Raw genomic sequence first — 17,934 nt, 5'->3', positions numbered from 1 at the left:
CGAGGTACCTTGTACCTTATAGCTACGAATCTATACCAACAATCCACTTTCACCCAAGTTGGTCAGTGTGTGGAACAAAAAGTGGATTTACACCCAAATGCGCACCTTGAATTGGAACTCTACCTAAGCATCTATGGTGGAAGTGTGCCTATTCCTTCACTCCAGACCCGAGACAGCTGACCAAAAAAAAGGATCTCCAGTGACGCAAAGTGCCGCGCCGTGGTGACTCTCGAGTCTCGACAGGCACAGAGTCCATTCCATATGCTGACGCTCCCTCGAGTTGAAAACTGTTTAGTCCGTCGGCACCCTCGTTTCAGATTGGGTCCCGCGGTTTGAACCTCGGAAAATAAGCAGGTCGGGGCCGTAGTTGGTCTAGACTGAGGTGTTCGATAGTGTTTGTCTGACACGGAGGTTTCACACAAAATAGGGGAATAGAAAGTTTATGATTCAATTGTCCATCAGAGTGTTACATTGAATTTGCGCGAGGTGGAGTCATCTCATAAAAGCAGTGAAGTGACTAAAATCAATAGAGGCGATGTGGTTGATTACTACGGGAACTTTAGTCCGATCGGCTCCGCTGGTATGTACTGTAGCAGGATAGATGTCGAACCCCCAAAACAATCATGAGGAAGGAATAGGATGACCGAGAAATTACCTTGACCTGGCTCTGCAGTTGCACGGACGAACACATACGTGGAAGTCCGTGGTGGACCCTGACTCTACAAAATTTGCAGACTCGCTTCCATCACTCCAGACGGGTGCAATTGGACAAGTAGCGAGCGCACTGCAGGACAGAGTTTCCGGAAGGATGAACCCGAGCAGTGGAAAAGTTTGACAGCCGTGTTCCTGGATGCATAGATGCATAGATCAGATGTTGGTGACCATGACCATGAACATCTGGTTGCCTGCTTTGTGGGGGGAGGTGTGAGACGAGGTCTCATATTTGATGAACTCGAACTTGTCCGGGAGAAGTTCGATTGTGGCGGGCGCCGTCTCAGGTAAATCGGGACTCGGAGAGACAAGAGACAAGAATAGATGGCGCAGGTGCTTGGTGTGGCTTTGCGCCTTGGCATTATTGGATTTGCCCTCTGAGCCACGATGTTCACAATTCACAGTTCACAACTTCACACACTCTGCGGCATCGTGGCTCAAAGTCATATAGCAGCGCAGTTGAATGGAAGAAACTCGGTCAGTGACTGTGCAAATGCTTGTTGAAGGTAATGCCATCCAGATGAGTGTAATACTGTAATGTAGGTTAAGCGAAGTTGTCTCCTTCAATGATGACAGCGCTTGTCGGCCATCTTCCATTGCCCCTTCCAAATTCGAGCGATGTCTCGGAAGACAGACTGCATATTGTATGACTACATCAGTGCGCAGTTGCATACTGCTAGACTTGATCATGCTCTTCTCCCCCTTGGCGGTTCGAACGATCGACAACTCCAGATTTGAACAGATCGACAGCCTCTCTACCCTCTCAAGGTAGTTGTGCACTGCATATTGTCTTGCACTGGGAGGCTGGACTAGTCAAATCCGCTGCGTTCTGACCGATTCAGAACTGTATGCATTGGTCTGCCTGGCTGGTGTGTTGATGTTCCCTACCAAGAAAGATCTCCGATTCTTGACCCACTCCCCCCGCGCCGTCTTTTGAGGATGAGTGTGTCGAGTGTGTTGGTGATCGGAGAGCGAAACCGTGTACAGCGACTACCACCATAGTACTACCAGTACCTACTACCTACTACCTAGTAGTATACAGCGTACACTGCCGCAGTACCACACGTCGGCAAACGAGGCCGCAATAGTCCCAAATCATATTGACTACAGGGGAATCGCATCAATCTCAATGTAGCCAGCCTCCGATCGCACACAAGCATATTGCCTTCTTTGTCTGTTGCTCAATCAAACGATCAAATGGCATCACCGGTAACCGGCCACTTGAGCCATCTTATTGGGTCGAGAGACAGCAGCTGAACAGGCTCTGGCGCCGAAGAGGGCAGAGACAGGCCCAATCAAATGGCCATACTAGCCACGTCGTTGACGATGGCTTGGTTGGTGGGGCAGTTCACTAGACGCATCGAGGTCAAAAGACTGACGAGTTAGAAAAGAACGATGGACAGTGAATACCAGTTATAAGTATAGTATCGTGTAACGCAGTAACATGCATAGGAGACTAGCTCGTAAATACTAAATACTAGGTAGTAGGTAGAGTGTCACGTAACAGAACGCAAAAGTTGGCAAGAAGTCATTCATGGGACCGCCTATTCAAGGTCCCGAGACACGGTGCAACCGCTTTGCTCAGTCTGCCGCAGGTAGATGTACAGGGCAGTGCAGAATTTAGGCGGTGCATTTACACTTACGATGGGTCACTGTACACAAACTATCAGGTGCTGCGCCGCTACTGCACCTTTACTGCCTTGCTACCTGCATCAACCCCATCAAGTATGGTCGTGCCACACCACACGCGGGTACCCCTGGGTCCTCTACTATGAGTATGTAGTAGTATGTACTCCCGTGATTCTGCCTATTGACGCCCGTTTGTCTTCTCCCGTCAGGGTCATCATCAACCATCACCCAAAAAGAAAGAATCATATCTCCGCTCATCACTCCGGCGCTCGTTCCCCGTCACGGTGGAGTGGACACGGTTTCAGCCTCTGCAACGCAAGGAACCCATTCCCACCTGATTGGGTCCATCTCCCAGTTTGCGCGGAAAGCCGTCCCTGAGGATCTGAACAATCGGAGAACGGAGTTCCTGGTCTATCGCCGCACGATGGTCGCATCCAGTATGGCTGGGAATAGAGATGAAGCCCCCCCCCCGTTTGATCTCTCCCGCCCCATTCGTGAGAAGTGAAGGGGGTACCTGAATATCGGATGCTATGATGTGACTGGATGAAAAGTCTAAAATTCACATTTGGAAAATAGCCAGACCAACCACCAGAACGCACCGACAGAGGCAGAGAGACAGAAACAGAGCTGGGTCTCCACAATCGGATGGAGTTTGTATGCACCAAAACGGAGCCCCTTCGGCCTAGAGAAGAGGAGGTTCCACGACTCAGGACTGTCTCCAGGCAGACAGACGGGAGGTCAGTCGATCTTTTTTTGTACATATAGATTTGGGGTGCCTGGCTCTATGCTGGGCTTCTGCTTCTTCTTCTTTTGTCTTTTCCTTCTTCAAGCAGCAAAGCAAGTCTTTCTCTCCTCTCTCTTTTTTCTTTTCGTGCTGTGCACTCCTTTTCTCAGTCACGATGTTCACCCTTCCACTCGTAGGTCTTGCTTGGGCTTGGCGACAACGCTCGATTCGCAGCCTGAGGAAATCAGCTGATCCTTTCCTTTACAGATTTTGGCTGCTGGCAGCCTCCCCCTCATTTCTGGGGCTCCAGTCACCTACACTCACGGTCATTCTCACTTTCACGCTCGCGCGGTTGATATCGCGCAAGTCAACGAAATCGCGTCCTCTCATTCCCTCGCGGGACGCAGCAGCAATCTCTATGCTTCCGTCTTTGGTGGTAACGGTCAGGTCTCCGATGGATGGCCAGCCATGTCCAGCTGGGTCTCCAGCTTTGATGATCTGTTCGAGGCGAACAAGGCCATCATGGGTTCGTCTTGCTCTCAGTGGGGCGTTGCCGACACCACCGAGAGCGAGATGGCTGAGATGAAGAGCGCTATTAACAAGATCGCCGGCGAGTCCGGGGTCGATGCTCGCTTCATCTTGGCCATCATTATGCAGGAAAGTAATGGTTGTGTGCGTGTGCACACCACCAACAACGGCGTCGTCAACCCAGGGCTCATGCAATCTCACAATGGCAAGGGGAGCTGCAACACTGGCATCAATGCTCCTGAAAATGTCCAGAATCCCTGCCCTGCTTCCGAGATCGAGCAGATGATCCGTGATGGTACCATGGGGACTGCCGATGGAGATGGTCTGCAACAGCTCCTTGCCCAGAACGGCGGTGCTCAAGATGTCACGGCTTACTACAAGGCCGCTCGCTGCTACAACTCTGGCTCCATCGCCCCCAACGGCAACCTGGGCGCTGGTATTGCGACGCACTGCTACGCCTCTGATATTGCCAACCGCCTTCTCGGATGGGCGGCGGGCACCAGCAGCTGCAATGACAACACGATCGGCTCGCTCACTGGTTCCAACTGGAGTGGTGGCTCGTCCTCGGGCAGCTCTGGCTCGGGCTCCGGCTCCACCACCACTGCCGCGGTCAACCCCACTGGTGTGACTACTATCCTGCCTGAGCCCCCTGCTGCGACCAGCACCAGCACCAGCACCAGCACCAGCGTTGCTGTCCCCACCATTGTCACATCTGCTGGGAACTCGAACCCTGCGCCCACTTCCGACCCTGCTCTGACCTCCACCGTCACCATCGCCCCTGTTCCTACTGCTCCCACTGTCTCGGTTGCGCCCGCAGCCCCTAGCTCGATCTCCAACACCATCTCGAGCTCAGCTCAGACCTCGACTTCTTCATCGAGCTCTGCCACCATCACCACCAACCCTACGACCCCGGAGGTCCCCTTGTACCCTTACGCCATCACTACGTGTCAAAAGTGGTACTCGGTGGTGGAGGGCGACTATTGCCAAAAGGTGGAACAGCAATTCGGCATCTCTGCTTCCGAGCTCCAAAGCTGGAACACTGGTCTGGATGACACTTGCACAAATCTCTGGAAGGGATACCAGTACTGTGTGAAGGCTTGAAGTTATTCGCGCGTATTGTCATTCTCGCATCGCGAATCATCGACCTCTCTCTCGTAACACCATTCTGATCGGCATGTCTGTCGACCCTTTTTGTGTCACTTCTCTTTCTTCCTTGTCCATCTTTTTTTTTACCAATCGGGTGTTTCTTTGACCACCCCTTCACTTCGTCTCCGGTACCGACGTCGCCCTTCTTTTGACCGACGTGCTCGGATCCCCATTTTTATTCATGTTTTTTTTATCCGGTCCTCCTTTTCAAGAGCTGTGCGCTTGAAAGGCGACAAGATCCTACTTGAGTTCTCTAGAGAGAGAGAGAGAGAGAAAGCAGACATGTTCGGGAATTTCCATGCTCTGTCCATCCGAATCCAATCCATATACCTTGTCCACAAAGACAGTTAGCGTTTTTCCCCCTGCAACTTTATATTCCGCGAGGAGCTTAATCGAGGAACGATGCCGATGATGTTGACACGATGGACTGGTTTCCACCGAGACATCACGCCGTTCTTTGAACGATTCTCTCGTTAGGTATTGAAGTCACAGGTGGGCCCGTTAACACGAATTGATGATTGCATTTTAGCTTCCACGTCCATTTTCTCGAGTATAATCATCTAGAGTACTGAATCTTGACAGTAGTAGGCACATGTAGCTCATACCTACAACACTGAGGGTATATTCAACAAGACTAGACCAAATTGTATCCCTTGAATACTCAATCTCCACTTCATTGCCCGGAACACTCCCATCTTCACATAGATGTATCATCGCGATTTACGAGCATGGCATCAACATTTCGAAGATTAACCCCCGATGTCCTTGCGGTCTTGCAAATTGAAAACGGACCGGTAACGGGCATAGAGATCAAGCATCCAAACATCTCGTCAAACTCCAATGCAAAGTTGTACCCACGGGCTGCCTACTGGTTGAAAAGCAGGAAGCACGCTATTTCATAAAATGTCCTCAACCTTATCAGATGATCAGAAAACGCCTCATGAGAAGGATCCACGGTAGCGCTCAACAAAACTCTAATACCACAGATTCGACACGCACCTACAGTGTATCAGATCTCGGATTCTGCATTTCGACATACCTTATATACCGGGCTGACGATTCTGTGGGCGCGTAAGGATTGTGAAATGTCAGTGCAGACTGCAGACTGATGATCCTCGCATCATATGAGATTGTGACGGTAATGACCTCGTGCAAGTCCTTTCATTTTCTTTTTTTTTTTTCTTTTTGTGCTCCGAACTCGACTGCTTGAGTCAGGTATGCGTGCGCATTCGTTTTGTGTTACAGGTTACAGGTTATTCTCGCTCATGCGTGTACTTGATTCATCTGCAACAGCCGCGTCGGGTGACTTTCTCGGCGCTTAGATCGAGGTGCAGTACTCAGGAGTGAGTACGAGGGAGGTGTGTCAGGTGACCTGGCTTTCATGATTGAAGGTTCTTTGGTCTTCGAAACTGATAGATGAATGCACTAGATTACTAGATGGAAGCTTGCATAACTTTGTACTGGTCTAAAGATTCATCTGACAACCATACCATGAGACGGAACGATTTTCATTGGATAATAATTGAAATTGCTCCGCGTCGAAAAATTCGATTCACTTTGGCCGCTTTCATACAACGTTTCATCTTCTTCCAATCTTCTCGACAACTCTAGCTTGGACTTCCAGGTTCTTTGACTCAATATGTCCGAGTAAAAGTCCATGAGCATACATCTCGGTGTTGTATTTACCATGGCGACAAAACAGAAATCACTCGCCATTCGCCCTAGCCACCTGAGCCTGGTAAGCGATTTTCGCCAACAAAGGCGCCATACCAGCATGATTACATTCCGGATGAAACCTTTTGCTCAGTAACGGGTGATCCCGCACCTCGTCCACTCCCCCACGCTTCGACAGACTCAATCCCGGCGTTCGCTTCACACAGCTATATTGAGCATCTGCTCCTCGTAAAGCGCAGATCTGAGTCCTTTGACAGTCCGCACTACACGAAGGAACCTTGTACCCACGAGTCCGTCTCGCCCAGTACGAGTCGAACACGGAAGGATCGTTCTCCATTGCCACGGTGATGTTGTGCCAGAAGGCCGGTGTGAGCTCGGCTGTGTCTGGTGGTGAAGGGGCGAGAGTGCTGCCATAGTCTTTTTTGGCGGAGTAGTAAGGGATCCAGACTGGGTTGGCCTGGAAGGACGGATCGGTGATATTGGCGATGTACTGGGTGTAGTCCATGACGGCGTAGGTCTCGGGATCGATTTCATAGACGCGAAATGAGGGCGAGCCGGAAGTTGGGGTCATTGATGGGGCGATGTAGCCTATTGAGTTGGCGGTGTTGTGGTTACGATTCTTGTAGTCGGAATATGAGATTTGGAATGCGTCGGTGTGGGTGTGTCCGTAGAAGAGTGCGGCGATGGTGGCCTCGTAGCGTTGAACGATCTGGTCAAAGTAGTGCGAGTGGTCGCGGAAGTGATCGATGTCTCCAGATGGGATGTGGGAGATGAGCCAGACGCGTTGGTTCGCCGATTCGGCGGATTGAAGCTCGTTGATCAGCCATGCGAACTGGCCGTCCGGGTCATATTCCATTGGTTCGGTGTAGGAGAAGAAGTTGTACTTGTAGTAGAAGATGCTGTTGTAGGATATGATTCGGAGATTACTGTTCGGGTGCACCGCAGAGTAGGAGCCGTATTTGTTCGGGTGCATCGCAGAGTAGGAGCCGTATTTGGTCGCGTGGCTGACGCTTTCGGCGCCCGTGAGAGCAAACCAGCTGGACGTCAGAGCATCGTACGCCCATTGAGGATTGAACCTCCCGGGAAGCTTATCGGACGGTACAAGATTCAGCGGAGCTGTGTCGTGATTCCCCATGGCGGGATAAACGAGACCTAGATGCGCTTCGATCATGCCGTAGGTCTTGTTGAAGTCTTCCAGAACCTCGGCTTTGTCCACAAGCCAGACGTCATGAGCGACCACATCTCCGGTGTAAATTGAGAATGCTGGATTCATGCTTGCAATCGCAGTCATCATACTCGCTTGAAGCTGCTCAGGCGCATCGCATTTTGTATTCCCAAATGGGCCACACGGATTGCTCGTCATTCCGGGGGCATCCTGCGCTTCGAACGTGCGGCAGCAAATGGGCTTAGTACATTCAGAGTTCGACCCAGCCTCGTATGACAAGTCGACATGCGTGTCCGTGAAATGAACCACCTTGAGGGGAGCTTTTCCACTGGGAGGGGGTCGGCGCTTGTCGGGCTTTGGCGATGGAAACTTGAGATCGTATGGACGGACATTGGGGAAATCACACAGGCCAACGAGGGCTGAACAGAGGGTCTTGGCTGTATGCGACCCGACATGCATATTTTTGATGGCATAGTAAACACCCGGTAGCTCATTGGTCATGATCCCAGCACAAACATCTGGATCATCGGCCTTGAACGAGGATCAGTGTATGGACGCTGGACAACGGAAAATTGAAACTCACTCGACTACTGTCGCAAACTCCAATCAGCACATCCTTCAAAAATTCTTCTCCAAAGCCGGCAGCAAGTTTGAGCCCGCCGAGCAGTGCCTATATGGCGAGGCAATGGTCAGTGATAAGGCTCAAGCCTCCTAGTGTGCGCGTGTCAGTTTTTTTTTTTTTTTTTACCTGGCATGTTCCGCAATCCACGGCGTCCTTGAACTCGTTCCATATCTGCTTGACCCATATGTCTAGAGGAGCATTGGCAGCTTGAGCTTCTGGAAGGTGAGCTATAGGAAAAAGAGCAGCAAGCAGGAAAGCCAACTTCATCTTGAACGATACGCGACGTCAACGTGGTAATGGAAAGCCGGGGAGAAATTCACACGACTGCTGATTGTAGAATATACATATGGCACCCGTCGAATAGTCTTATATCTTGTCATTGCGAGACTAGGTAGCAAGTCATGCTGTTGATTTGCGAGCAGAATCATGATCAGATCCAGTATAGCTGCACAAGCATATCCACATGAGCCGCTGCCAAGCTAAGCGATGTTACCTCCCGCTTGGGCATTCTGCAGGAGATCAAAACGAAAGCGGAGCCGTTGAAACGATCTCCTTCACGAGGACTTGCTTCAACACCCCGGCTCACTGGCCAACGTGTCGAACCCGTTTCGATGTGGACGAGAAACCGAAAAGAGCCTTGAGAATGCCCGTAAAGAGATGCTCTCTGAAGAGCCCATGTTCGAGGTCGTCATTTTGCAGCGACCTCACAGATATGACATGGTGCGTGGTGAAAGGGGTAGAATGAGGTTTTGTCGGAATTTAGTATAGACCGAGGAAGCGATCGTGAGGATCCGTAGAATTAGTAAATGCATGTCGCTCATCCGCTAGCACAGTCGAACAGCCCACATCTGCTGCTGCCGATTGAAAAAGGAGGTGCTGGCAATCGAGTAGTTGTGAGCGTCAAGCATGAACACGCCGTATTAGGATGGATTCCCCGAGGACAAAGAGGCAAGACTGACGATGCGTGTCGTCGGACTTGCTTCGTGTGCTCTTCATGTGAGAAGGCGTCTCGGCAGGCTGACGTTTGATCAGAGCCTCGGACCGCGACCTTAGCGATCAGCTGTCTGACAAGCACCGTTGTCCACGTGATCTTCGTCGTTCTCGCACTAGCTGGCTCACCATGGAGCAAACTGCAAAGACCACCGGGTGCTAGAACTCATCTGCTATCTGCTCCGTCAGCGCTTGACAACGTCCTTGGGAATATGGCGCATCCAGCGTCTAGAACAGCGCCGATAACCCCTTTTTGATCCATCTATCGACATGCGCCCCAATTGGTTGCGCTGGGTCGTATCGGTGGTCAGGTGAGATGCTTCTTCAAACCACTTGCTAGTTTCTCCGACTTTGTGCTTTTCGATAATGTACTCTCTCGGGACTTCGCCATTTTGCAGGGCAGAGTCTTGGGCATTCAAGCCCAGACTACGATCTGCAGTCGAGACTGGGCCATTGAAAGAAGGTGTACGCGGTAACATGAGCATTGGGTCGACCAGTCTTCGGGTGAAATAAGGTTCAAACACCAAATTTTGGCCTTGTGTGCGTGCTGAGTGCATTCGATTCGGATCGAGAAGACGGAAGTTTCCCAATAAGGTTCTCCCACGCCCGATCCATTCAAATATATTCAACGCATGGAACTTAAAATCGGGAGCGTATCCGAAATCACAAACAAAAACGTGTCACGGAACATCTGGAACGTTGAGCCCTGACTGAAAGTCCGGTACACATGATCGACCAGATGCACGCAAATCGGCAATGTAATACTCCCGGGCGTACGGTAGAGAGGACGTCCATCACCGATAGATGCCCAAAGATCAGGGACCAATGAATTTCATCTGCAGTAATTGAGTCCGAGGGACTGAAGTCAATCATCCTCCAAAGGATCATTGATTCGTTCCCAAGCTATTGAACCTTCTTGCGCGACCTGGTACCTAGGTAGAACCACTTGTTGAAAAGAGCAAAGAAATTCGTGGTTGGTTTGCAACCCAAGACGCAGTACTAGTGGAGATTTGCCGAGGATCCTAGCATTCAGATCGACTCAATCCAAGGAATGGTACCTTAGTCACTGTGATTGTGTGGTCTTTCGCAAAGTCACATTTCATGGAAGGGTTTCTAGAAAAGGGGCAGAGTGATCCTCGACGCATGGGTATTTGAAGAACGCAGGGCGTCAAAGAGGTGAATGCTGGATCAGTGGGAGATTTGCCCTTGGTCATGATTCATGACTTGAGCCCGAGGCGGCGTTTCGGCGTTTTCGCGATCAACAAGAATGACTAAAAATTGGGTCAAGTTAAGTAAGACGCGTGGCTTTTCTCCGGTGCACGATGGTTGGCGTTACTTTTAAAAACAAAAAAACGGAAAAGATTACAGCATTTCATCCTGACTGCGAGTCACTACTTATTGAGATTGTGGGATGAAGGGGAGCTGTTAGTCTCGACTGGCGTCCCAGTATGGTAGTTGTAGCCGCTTTGCCCCTTTAGAAGTGCTCCAAATTTCAGTCTGTCTGATCTGCGGTGGTCGCCAAGTGGCTGGGAAAGGGATACCCTCGTCGGAAGGCTGTTGATAGGTCTCTTGTGGTTTCTGTTGTGGCTTGAAAGTCTCAACTTAGTAAGTTGAACTTACACTCCTTGAAGGGGCTGGACGACTGGTACCACTTTGGCCCTGTCGCTTGACTGACAATATCGATGTAGTGACCCCACAGCTGTGGATACATTTTCACAGCGAGAGATACATATGGCAGAGAGTGATAGGCCCGCCATGTCCTTGCTACTCTGTCGAGGTCCTACTGTATAAGTGTTCATCAGAAGGTTGAATACTTTGCCCCGGGCACAGAATAAGTTAGTGCCAAGCATCGGAGCGCGCTTCCCCACATCCTGCTGGCTCACCCACTAGTGGTACCGTGGATTGAGTGGTTTACCGCGATGCCCGCTTCGCCCGTTGCAGACCAAGCCACATCCCACTCCCGCGCCCTAGTTCGGATGGTCGGCAGGCGACGCTTTGAATAGCGCAGCGACCGGTCCATCATCGCCCATGAGGAAAGGGGGGCTAGGATGCTCGCCTCCAAGTCCTGATACTTTGCATCGAAAGACGCCAGAACGCATTTGTGCTCGCACAAGAGGTCAGCACACTCACGACCCCGACCACGTCCGCTCAGCCGGACAGAAAAAGGACGGACGGTACTGAGTCCGGTACGTGGATGCTGGCGGTTGAGTCAGTGGCGTTTGTCGTGTGCCGAGAACCAACAAGACTTCCGCGACTCCGACCTGATCCATGGTTGATGGAGAGGAGGGAGGACAGCATCACAGCATACACATACCGTAAGTACTAAGTAATCAGTGAGTCGGGAGTCAGGACTCAGGAGTACTCAATTAGTACTACCACTCAGTGTCACTATTCAGTAGGTACTTATTCCCTACTCTTAGTACTCTCTACTCAGTACTCACTACTCAGTACTCACTACTCAGTACTATAGTAGTAAAGTAAATTACATGCCATGGTGAGGCATCGTACACCTGCTGCCTCCGTTCTTCTGAGGGTCTGAATACACTCAGTGGCCCAAGTCAACTGGCAATGAGTGTCTTTTTCTTATACTGGAACAGATCGAAAGACCGAGTCGAAAGGAGTGACTGAGCGTGCATGAATGAGGTCGCACGACAGCACCACGACCTCAGAAGCGCGATCATGACGTAGATTACGGCTTGGGGGCAGAATCGTTTCGAGGCTTGGCACATCATTTCAGGGAACGCTTCATCAACTGTCATATCGCCTTTGTGTAAAAGACTGTGTCAAGAAGGATCTGAGACATGGGGAGGTGTAGCTCTGGAGGCAGACATGGTCTGCTTCTCCCATGCTCTCTCATCATGACCACTGCGCGTAGATCGTCCATGTATGTGTTGGCGTGCCTGAACCTTTTTTCGCGGTGGGATCAGGTTTCTACGTTGCCGTAGAAAGAAAGCTTGATCAGGGATGCGCTTCACACAATAGGAACCTCAAGATAGGCAGTACGGACTGCACTGATGTACTCTATCCTCGCACATCACTGGGACTAGGCAAGAAGTGGAAAGAGCGTAGCGAAGAGGAATTGATCCATCCAACACCAAGGATATCGCGCGGAGGAGAAAAAAAAGTATGGACCCGATCGGTAACGCGGGGAGTTCATAGCAGTATCGTAGTACGTATTGGACCCAACGCTTTGGTAAGAACGACCCAAAAGAGTCCAATTTGGTCAAGAGGAGGAAAGACGGAGAACGAAAGAGGCGTCGTTCCAAAGGAGTCGAGCAGCCATACAAGCCGCCGAACCCACCAAAAGCCAAAAACGTCACGATTCCTCCCCATACCACTTTTCTCACCTCCCCACCCTCATCCACCTGACTTGGTGTCTTTGAGCTCCTTGACTCTCCTAGACAATCGTCAAATTTGAAAGAACACTCCACCCGTCGTCAAGCCGCCTCTCCTGCCGCACGCCATCTATAATCACTCTCCATCCCCGCCTTCTCCGTGTTGAGATTGCTTTGCCGCCTCCCCCCCCCAACCCCAAGCGGGTCTCTTCAGACGCCCCAGCCCTTGGATTGCACAGCTACCCCGGATTTGTTCAAACCTCCTGCAGAGTGAGAACAACATCAGCAGGTCTCCTCGGAGAGACCATGGAGCTCAAGCAGGCCCTGTCACCGCCACAACAATTCTCCATCGCCATTATGCATCGGTATCCGACATCCCCTCCAATACTACACTGAGGCTATCTTGATCAAGGAAGAATCACCTGAGTCGCCTGCATCGCCACGCTGCGCGCGCGGCGCTTCCCTTCTCACCATGGACACCCGTCGACCAGTGACCCTGGGGGCCTCGATCACCGTCTTCGTAATCGCCTCAATATTCGTCGCCTTGCGGTTTGTATCGCGCATCTTCATTGTACGGAAAGTTGGGTTACACGATTATGTGATGTTGCTGGCCTGGGTACGTTCCTTGCACTGGAGTCCCCGAAAGGGGTCCTAGGGTTTCTGCATGTGCCGGGCATGGTGACTCCTGCCACGACAAGCATCAGTTCTTGTCTTTGCCCCAATAGCAGACACGACCGGCACTTGTACCTGGCCTGAGCATACCCCCAATACCTCTAATACTTTTGGCTAACATCCACCACAGGTGCTCGACTTTGGTTTTTCCTTTTCTCTGTTTTATGCGACCAAGTACGGATTGGGATTGCACTCTTCGGAGATCCCTTTCGAGGACCAATTTGCCCTGAACAAGGCGACCTATGCGTTCACGGTGCTCTATGTACGTCTGCCGAGACTCTTGCTCTGGTCTATCTTCTGGGCCCATTACTGACTATCTGCTTCTTCTAGAACCCGGCGCTCATGGCTGTCAAAACCTCGATCCTCATCTTTTATCTGACTTTGACTCGCAATAACAAGATCTTCCAAATAGCAAACTACGTCACCCTAGCGGTCGTCAATGCGGCAGGCTTTGCGTTGACCATGGTCAATGTCTTCCAGTGCCATCCCTTTTCCGCCTCGTTTGTGCCGGGTGTGCCCAATGGCGCGACCTGCATCGACATTGTCACTCTATATCTTTCATCGTCGCCTGTCAATATCGTGACGGACCTCGCCATTCTGTTTCTGCCAATTCCAATATTGACGCAGATGCGACTTCCTTTTAAGCAAAAGGTGATCCTGGTTGTGACGTTTAGTTTCGGTTTCTTTGTCGCCGTGGTGGATGTCATCCGTATTGCCTTCCTTCAAAGAGCCGCAATCTCGAAGTCCCTTGCCCTGAAAACGATCCACCTGCAGAACAACACGGACGCCGATTTCAGCTGTACGAACACTCCCGAGAGGACCACCTCCCTGGTCTAATGGCGCTGGTTGCGGCAATCACTGACTCGTTTCTGACGTAGGGTATGCCTCATTATCCTTTATGTGGTCCGTCGTCGAAGTCAATATTTCCATCATCTGCGGCTGTGTTCCTAGTCTCAAACCACTGGTAACTCGCCTCATGCCCAAATTGATTCGCGACACTGGAGATCCATCAACTACTCCACGCAGCCACTACGCGGTCAATGAGAGTCCGATCACGGTTCCTCCTCTCATCGCGGGCCCGAGCCCTTTCACCAGAACCCCCGAGGCGTCACCCTCTTCCAGTGTAGGAAGCAAGCCTTCGCAGACAGGCAGCAGGAGTCTTTCCCCTCGCCGGAGAAGCAGACAGGCATCCGACCAGCCGATGGACATGTTGGATTTCTTGACCGAACCGGGCCACCCAATTGGCGATGTGGAAACAAATACTCGAACCAGTGCGTCGTATCCACCCGACATCACCTTTTTCGACTTTGTCAATATGAAGACGCCTGCCAGTATGCTCAAATTGAACAACCGTGAATCCATCCCACCCATCGCTTTGGCAACACTCCTGTTCTTCCTGTGGGGATTCGCCTACGGCCTGCTTGACACTCTGAACACGCAATTCCTGCGGATCGTTCGACTCGACGCGTGGCACTCGTTGGGGTTACACTGCGCCTATTTCGGGGGATACGCTTTGGGACCGCTTCTGGTGGGACGACCGGTTTTGAAGACCTGGGGATTCAAGGCTACCTTCATCACTGGGTTATGCATATATGCCTGTGGGGCACTGATCTTTTGGCCCTCCGCGGTGCTAACGTCCACGGTCGCCTTTACCATCTCCAACTTTATTGTCGGGTTTGGGTTGGCTGTTTTGGAAACAGCGGCGAACCCTTTTATCGCTTTGTGTGGTCCCCAGGAGAATTCGGAAATCCGTCTCAATATTTCGCAAGGTGTACAAGCGATTGGCAGTGTGCTGTCACCACTCCTGGCACAGAAAGTCTTGTTCAAGGATGTCAAAGATGTGGCGTCTCTTGTGGACGTGCAATGGACGTACCTTGGGATCGCCTTTTTCGACGTGCTGCTCGCAGTCGCGTTCTATTACCTCCCTGTCCCCGAAGCGTCCGACGAGGACTTGGAGGAATTGGCCAACCGGCGCAAACACGACAATCAGACCAAAGTGATCGGTATTCCGGTTGTGTGGCTCACTCTGGCTCTGGGTGTCTGGTCGCAATTTTTCTACGTAGGGGCCCAGGAGGTTCTCTCTACGAGTTTGGAGCGTTTTGTTGCCAACGCCGATCCGAGCTCCTCGCTCACTCCATTTGACTATCTCACCGTTGGCCATAGTGTCTTTGCTGCCGGTCGGTTTCTAGCCGCATTCGTTCAGTGGTTCATTAAGCCACGCTGGTTCCTCATGGCCTCGTATCTCGGCGTGATTGTGTTCACTGCGCTTTCAATGAGGACATCAGGTTCAACGGCCATTATTATGACCATGTTCATCTACCTCTTTGAGAGCGGCATCTTCAGCACCATCTTTGCAATCTCTCTCCGTGGCACAGCTCAACATACCAAAACAGCCTCCGCCATCCTTGCCACCGCAATTAGCGGTGGCGCCTTTTTTCCGTTCGCCGAATACGCCGTTTACCTCTCCCATGGCCAGCCTTATTCATGGTCTATCCTCGTCTCACTCTTCGCCGCCGGCGCCATCTTCCCGCTCTACCTCAACTTTGTCCCCACCGCCCAAAAACAAGTCGACCCAGTTCCAAACGAATACCTCCGTCGACATCGTCGAAAAAGATCGAAGCCCTCTGTGGCTAAGCAGCAGGAGAAACAGACCCACACAGAAGGCGGTGTTCTTTCTCAACCGCGCAGCTTTGTCTCCGAAACCGACATGTTGCCCGATTTGCCCACGCCACGCGAAGTGCATCTGAGTCCACGGACTCGAAGTGCAGATGCAGTCCACGACGACTCTTCATCGAGCTCACGCGGCCAGTCGCAGTCTTCGAGCCAAGATGGTGGGAAGAAGGTGGAATTCGCAGAGACGTGATTTTGTTTGAGATGGCTCTATCAGTTTTTGTCTTTTCCTTTGTCCTCTTGTAATTTATGGAAGATACCCCGGGTTTTTGTAACGCTAGAGGAGATTTTGTATATTACTTTCTTTCCGTGGATGGTCTCGGGACCTGATTACTTGAATATCCACCTTGCATACCTCGGTATTTCGATTCCCGCTTGCTTGCTGGCGGTTGACGGCTGCTTTAGCTATTTCGCAGGTACATTTGGGTTGCGTATTGCCGGACGCCAACATTTGCCCTTCTCGGAAGCCAGCCCTGAAAGACGCTCCGCTGTAGACCTCATCCAAGAACTTCGGGTCCCGATCAGAGATGATCGCGCTCAGGAAGCCCCAACCTGCTACCGATGGGAACTGGACTATCCTCTTTCCCCACACTGGTGCTTTTTCTGTGGTCTTTCCTGCGATAATCCCTGGGGCCTTTGGGAGAACCAGCAGGTAAGTGTGGCAACTGCGTCGTTTCGCATAACTGATTGGAGCATGACCACGACGAAGTCGAAGGTTATCGTATGGAACGGTATCTCCGGAATCTCAGTCGGATAGAGCGCGCCAAAGGGTGGGTGCCGTACGGTCTGGTGGGTCAGACACTTGGGACAATGTCTGATGTGTCTTCTCAGACTGTGTGAGAGCGCCCTGACGTAGAATCCTTCGCGAATCAACGCGTAAGCACGGTCAAAGTCAAGGTGATTCATCGCATCGTGATATTCCGCGCTGACGCGGAACAAGCGTCTAAGTCCATGCATTCGTGATGTACACATGACTCCTCTCAGAAGACTTCTAGGTAGCCCTCTCTAAGAAGAATCCATCTCTCTTGCCCCACATTGTCCAATAATGGTAGCAACCCTGCTTCGATTTTTTCTCTGCAAAAGTTGTGTAGTTTTGGATCAACGGCCACGACGGCTCCCACCATACGGCTTCTTCTCCCCCTTCAACTGGGAGAAGCTTCATGTGTTTGTGCTGTAAGAGCTTTGATCTGACACTGAATCTATACTTCATAATCATCCTATCTAAATCTCTGTGACTAGACCGTGAGCCCGGTCATTCCAAATGAATGGAAATCCTCAGTATGACTAGTGGAAGCCTGCTCTATGTAAGCGATGGTGATATAGTCGCGAGTGGGCGCGGTACCGTACCTTGAAATCGGCGCGCCTGGACAGGATAAGGCTGTAAGGTTGTCGGATTGGAAATTGACCAGCAGCTGGCAAGATTGATTGGGATACCTTGCTCCTGTCTGGAGGTTGTTCATTTTCATGCTCATCTCCAGCTCATCTCAACCACATCTCAAGCTCATAATTCTCTATATCTGCTATCCTACCTCGGTATGAACATTCGTCAGGATCTGAGCAAAAAGGGAATACGTGAGCCACAGCAAATTCGTCAATGTGAAAACTACTCGATATAACACGAAAAACTCAAGCCATTTGCTTCAAGCCTCAAAGTACGGGAACACTCGCAACAGCTTCGGCCCTTTATACAGCCAGCCTATTCCTTCGATGCAAACGCCCCGCTTTATACCATCAGCCCGGACTCTGCTCCAAAAAGAACCAGTAATTCCGAGCACACAAATATCCCCAAAACTTCCAAGGCCTAAGTGCCATCTCTCCGCGGCTCCCGGGTCTCCGCAATCTTCTCTCTGTCGGAAGCGCTCTGGCGCCTGATCTCTCGATTTAATTCGGAGACAGCGTGTTCAGGCAAAGTGATCAGAGTCAGCCTTGACGGTGAATAAAGATTGCCAGGTGGAAGCGTGTTGAGTGTCGTATCGGAGAGGAAGCCTTGGGCGTCCGCGGTAAGTCTTTTCTTGCTGTGCTTTTTCATGTATTTGACAATTCGAATGACAGCCGAGATGACGTTCAT

The 17,934-nt window shown here is 51.2% G+C and overlaps 6 protein-coding genes across 6 annotated transcripts; 2 read left to right on the top strand and 4 right to left on the bottom strand.

The window, feature by feature from the left end:
- Positions 1-867: 867 nt before the first annotated feature.
- N7539_006077 (uncharacterized protein) lies at positions 868-1,142 on the bottom strand (the record flags this gene model as incomplete). The annotated part of the gene is made up of 2 exons (XM_056935679.1): positions 868-1,088; positions 1,133-1,142. 2 exons carry the CDS (start codon positions 1,140-1,142, stop codon positions 868-870), a joined length of 231 nt encoding a protein of 76 aa, XP_056789147.1.
- A 2,097-nt stretch (positions 1,143-3,239) lies between these two features.
- On the top strand, positions 3,240-4,693 carry N7539_006076 (uncharacterized protein; the record flags this gene model as incomplete). Its single annotated transcript, XM_056935678.1, has 2 exons — positions 3,240-3,257; positions 3,332-4,693. The coding sequence occupies 2 exons, from the start codon at positions 3,240-3,242 to the stop codon at positions 4,691-4,693; spliced, it is 1,380 nt and encodes a 459-aa protein (XP_056789146.1).
- Positions 4,694-6,443: 1,750 nt separating this feature from the next.
- Positions 6,444-8,466, bottom strand: N7539_006075 (sphingomyelin phosphodiesterase; the record flags this gene model as incomplete). The annotated part of the gene is made up of 3 exons (XM_056935677.1): positions 6,444-8,108; positions 8,161-8,247; positions 8,326-8,466. 3 exons carry the CDS (start codon positions 8,464-8,466, stop codon positions 6,444-6,446), a joined length of 1,893 nt encoding a protein of 630 aa, XP_056789145.1.
- Positions 8,467-10,614: 2,148 nt separating this feature from the next.
- N7539_006074 (uncharacterized protein) lies at positions 10,615-10,900 on the bottom strand (the record flags this gene model as incomplete). Its single annotated transcript, XM_056935676.1, is given in 2 exon segments — positions 10,615-10,790; positions 10,810-10,900. The coding sequence occupies 2 exon segments, from the start codon at positions 10,898-10,900 to the stop codon at positions 10,615-10,617; spliced, it is 267 nt and encodes an 88-aa protein (XP_056789144.1).
- Positions 10,901-12,996: 2,096 nt separating this feature from the next.
- Positions 12,997-16,059, top strand: N7539_006073 (putative MFS monosaccharide transporter; the record flags this gene model as incomplete). The annotated part of the gene is made up of 4 exons (XM_056935675.1): positions 12,997-13,140; positions 13,327-13,458; positions 13,527-13,995; positions 14,075-16,059. 4 exons carry the CDS (start codon positions 12,997-12,999, stop codon positions 16,057-16,059), a joined length of 2,730 nt encoding a protein of 909 aa, XP_056789143.1.
- A 1,608-nt stretch (positions 16,060-17,667) lies between these two features.
- Positions 17,668-17,934, bottom strand: N7539_006072 (uncharacterized protein; the record flags this gene model as incomplete). Its single annotated transcript, XM_056935674.1, has 1 exon — positions 17,668-17,934. One exon carries the CDS (start codon positions 17,932-17,934, stop codon positions 17,668-17,670), a length of 267 nt encoding a protein of 88 aa, XP_056789142.1.

Source organism: Penicillium diatomitis, assembly GCF_028827545.1.
Source record: "Penicillium diatomitis strain IBT 30728 chromosome Unknown utg000007l_segment0_segment0, whole genome shotgun sequence".
In the NCBI taxonomy this organism is placed as follows: domain Eukaryota; kingdom Fungi; phylum Ascomycota; class Eurotiomycetes; order Eurotiales; family Aspergillaceae; genus Penicillium; species Penicillium diatomitis.
This window is presented reverse-complemented; position numbering and strand designations above follow the sequence as displayed.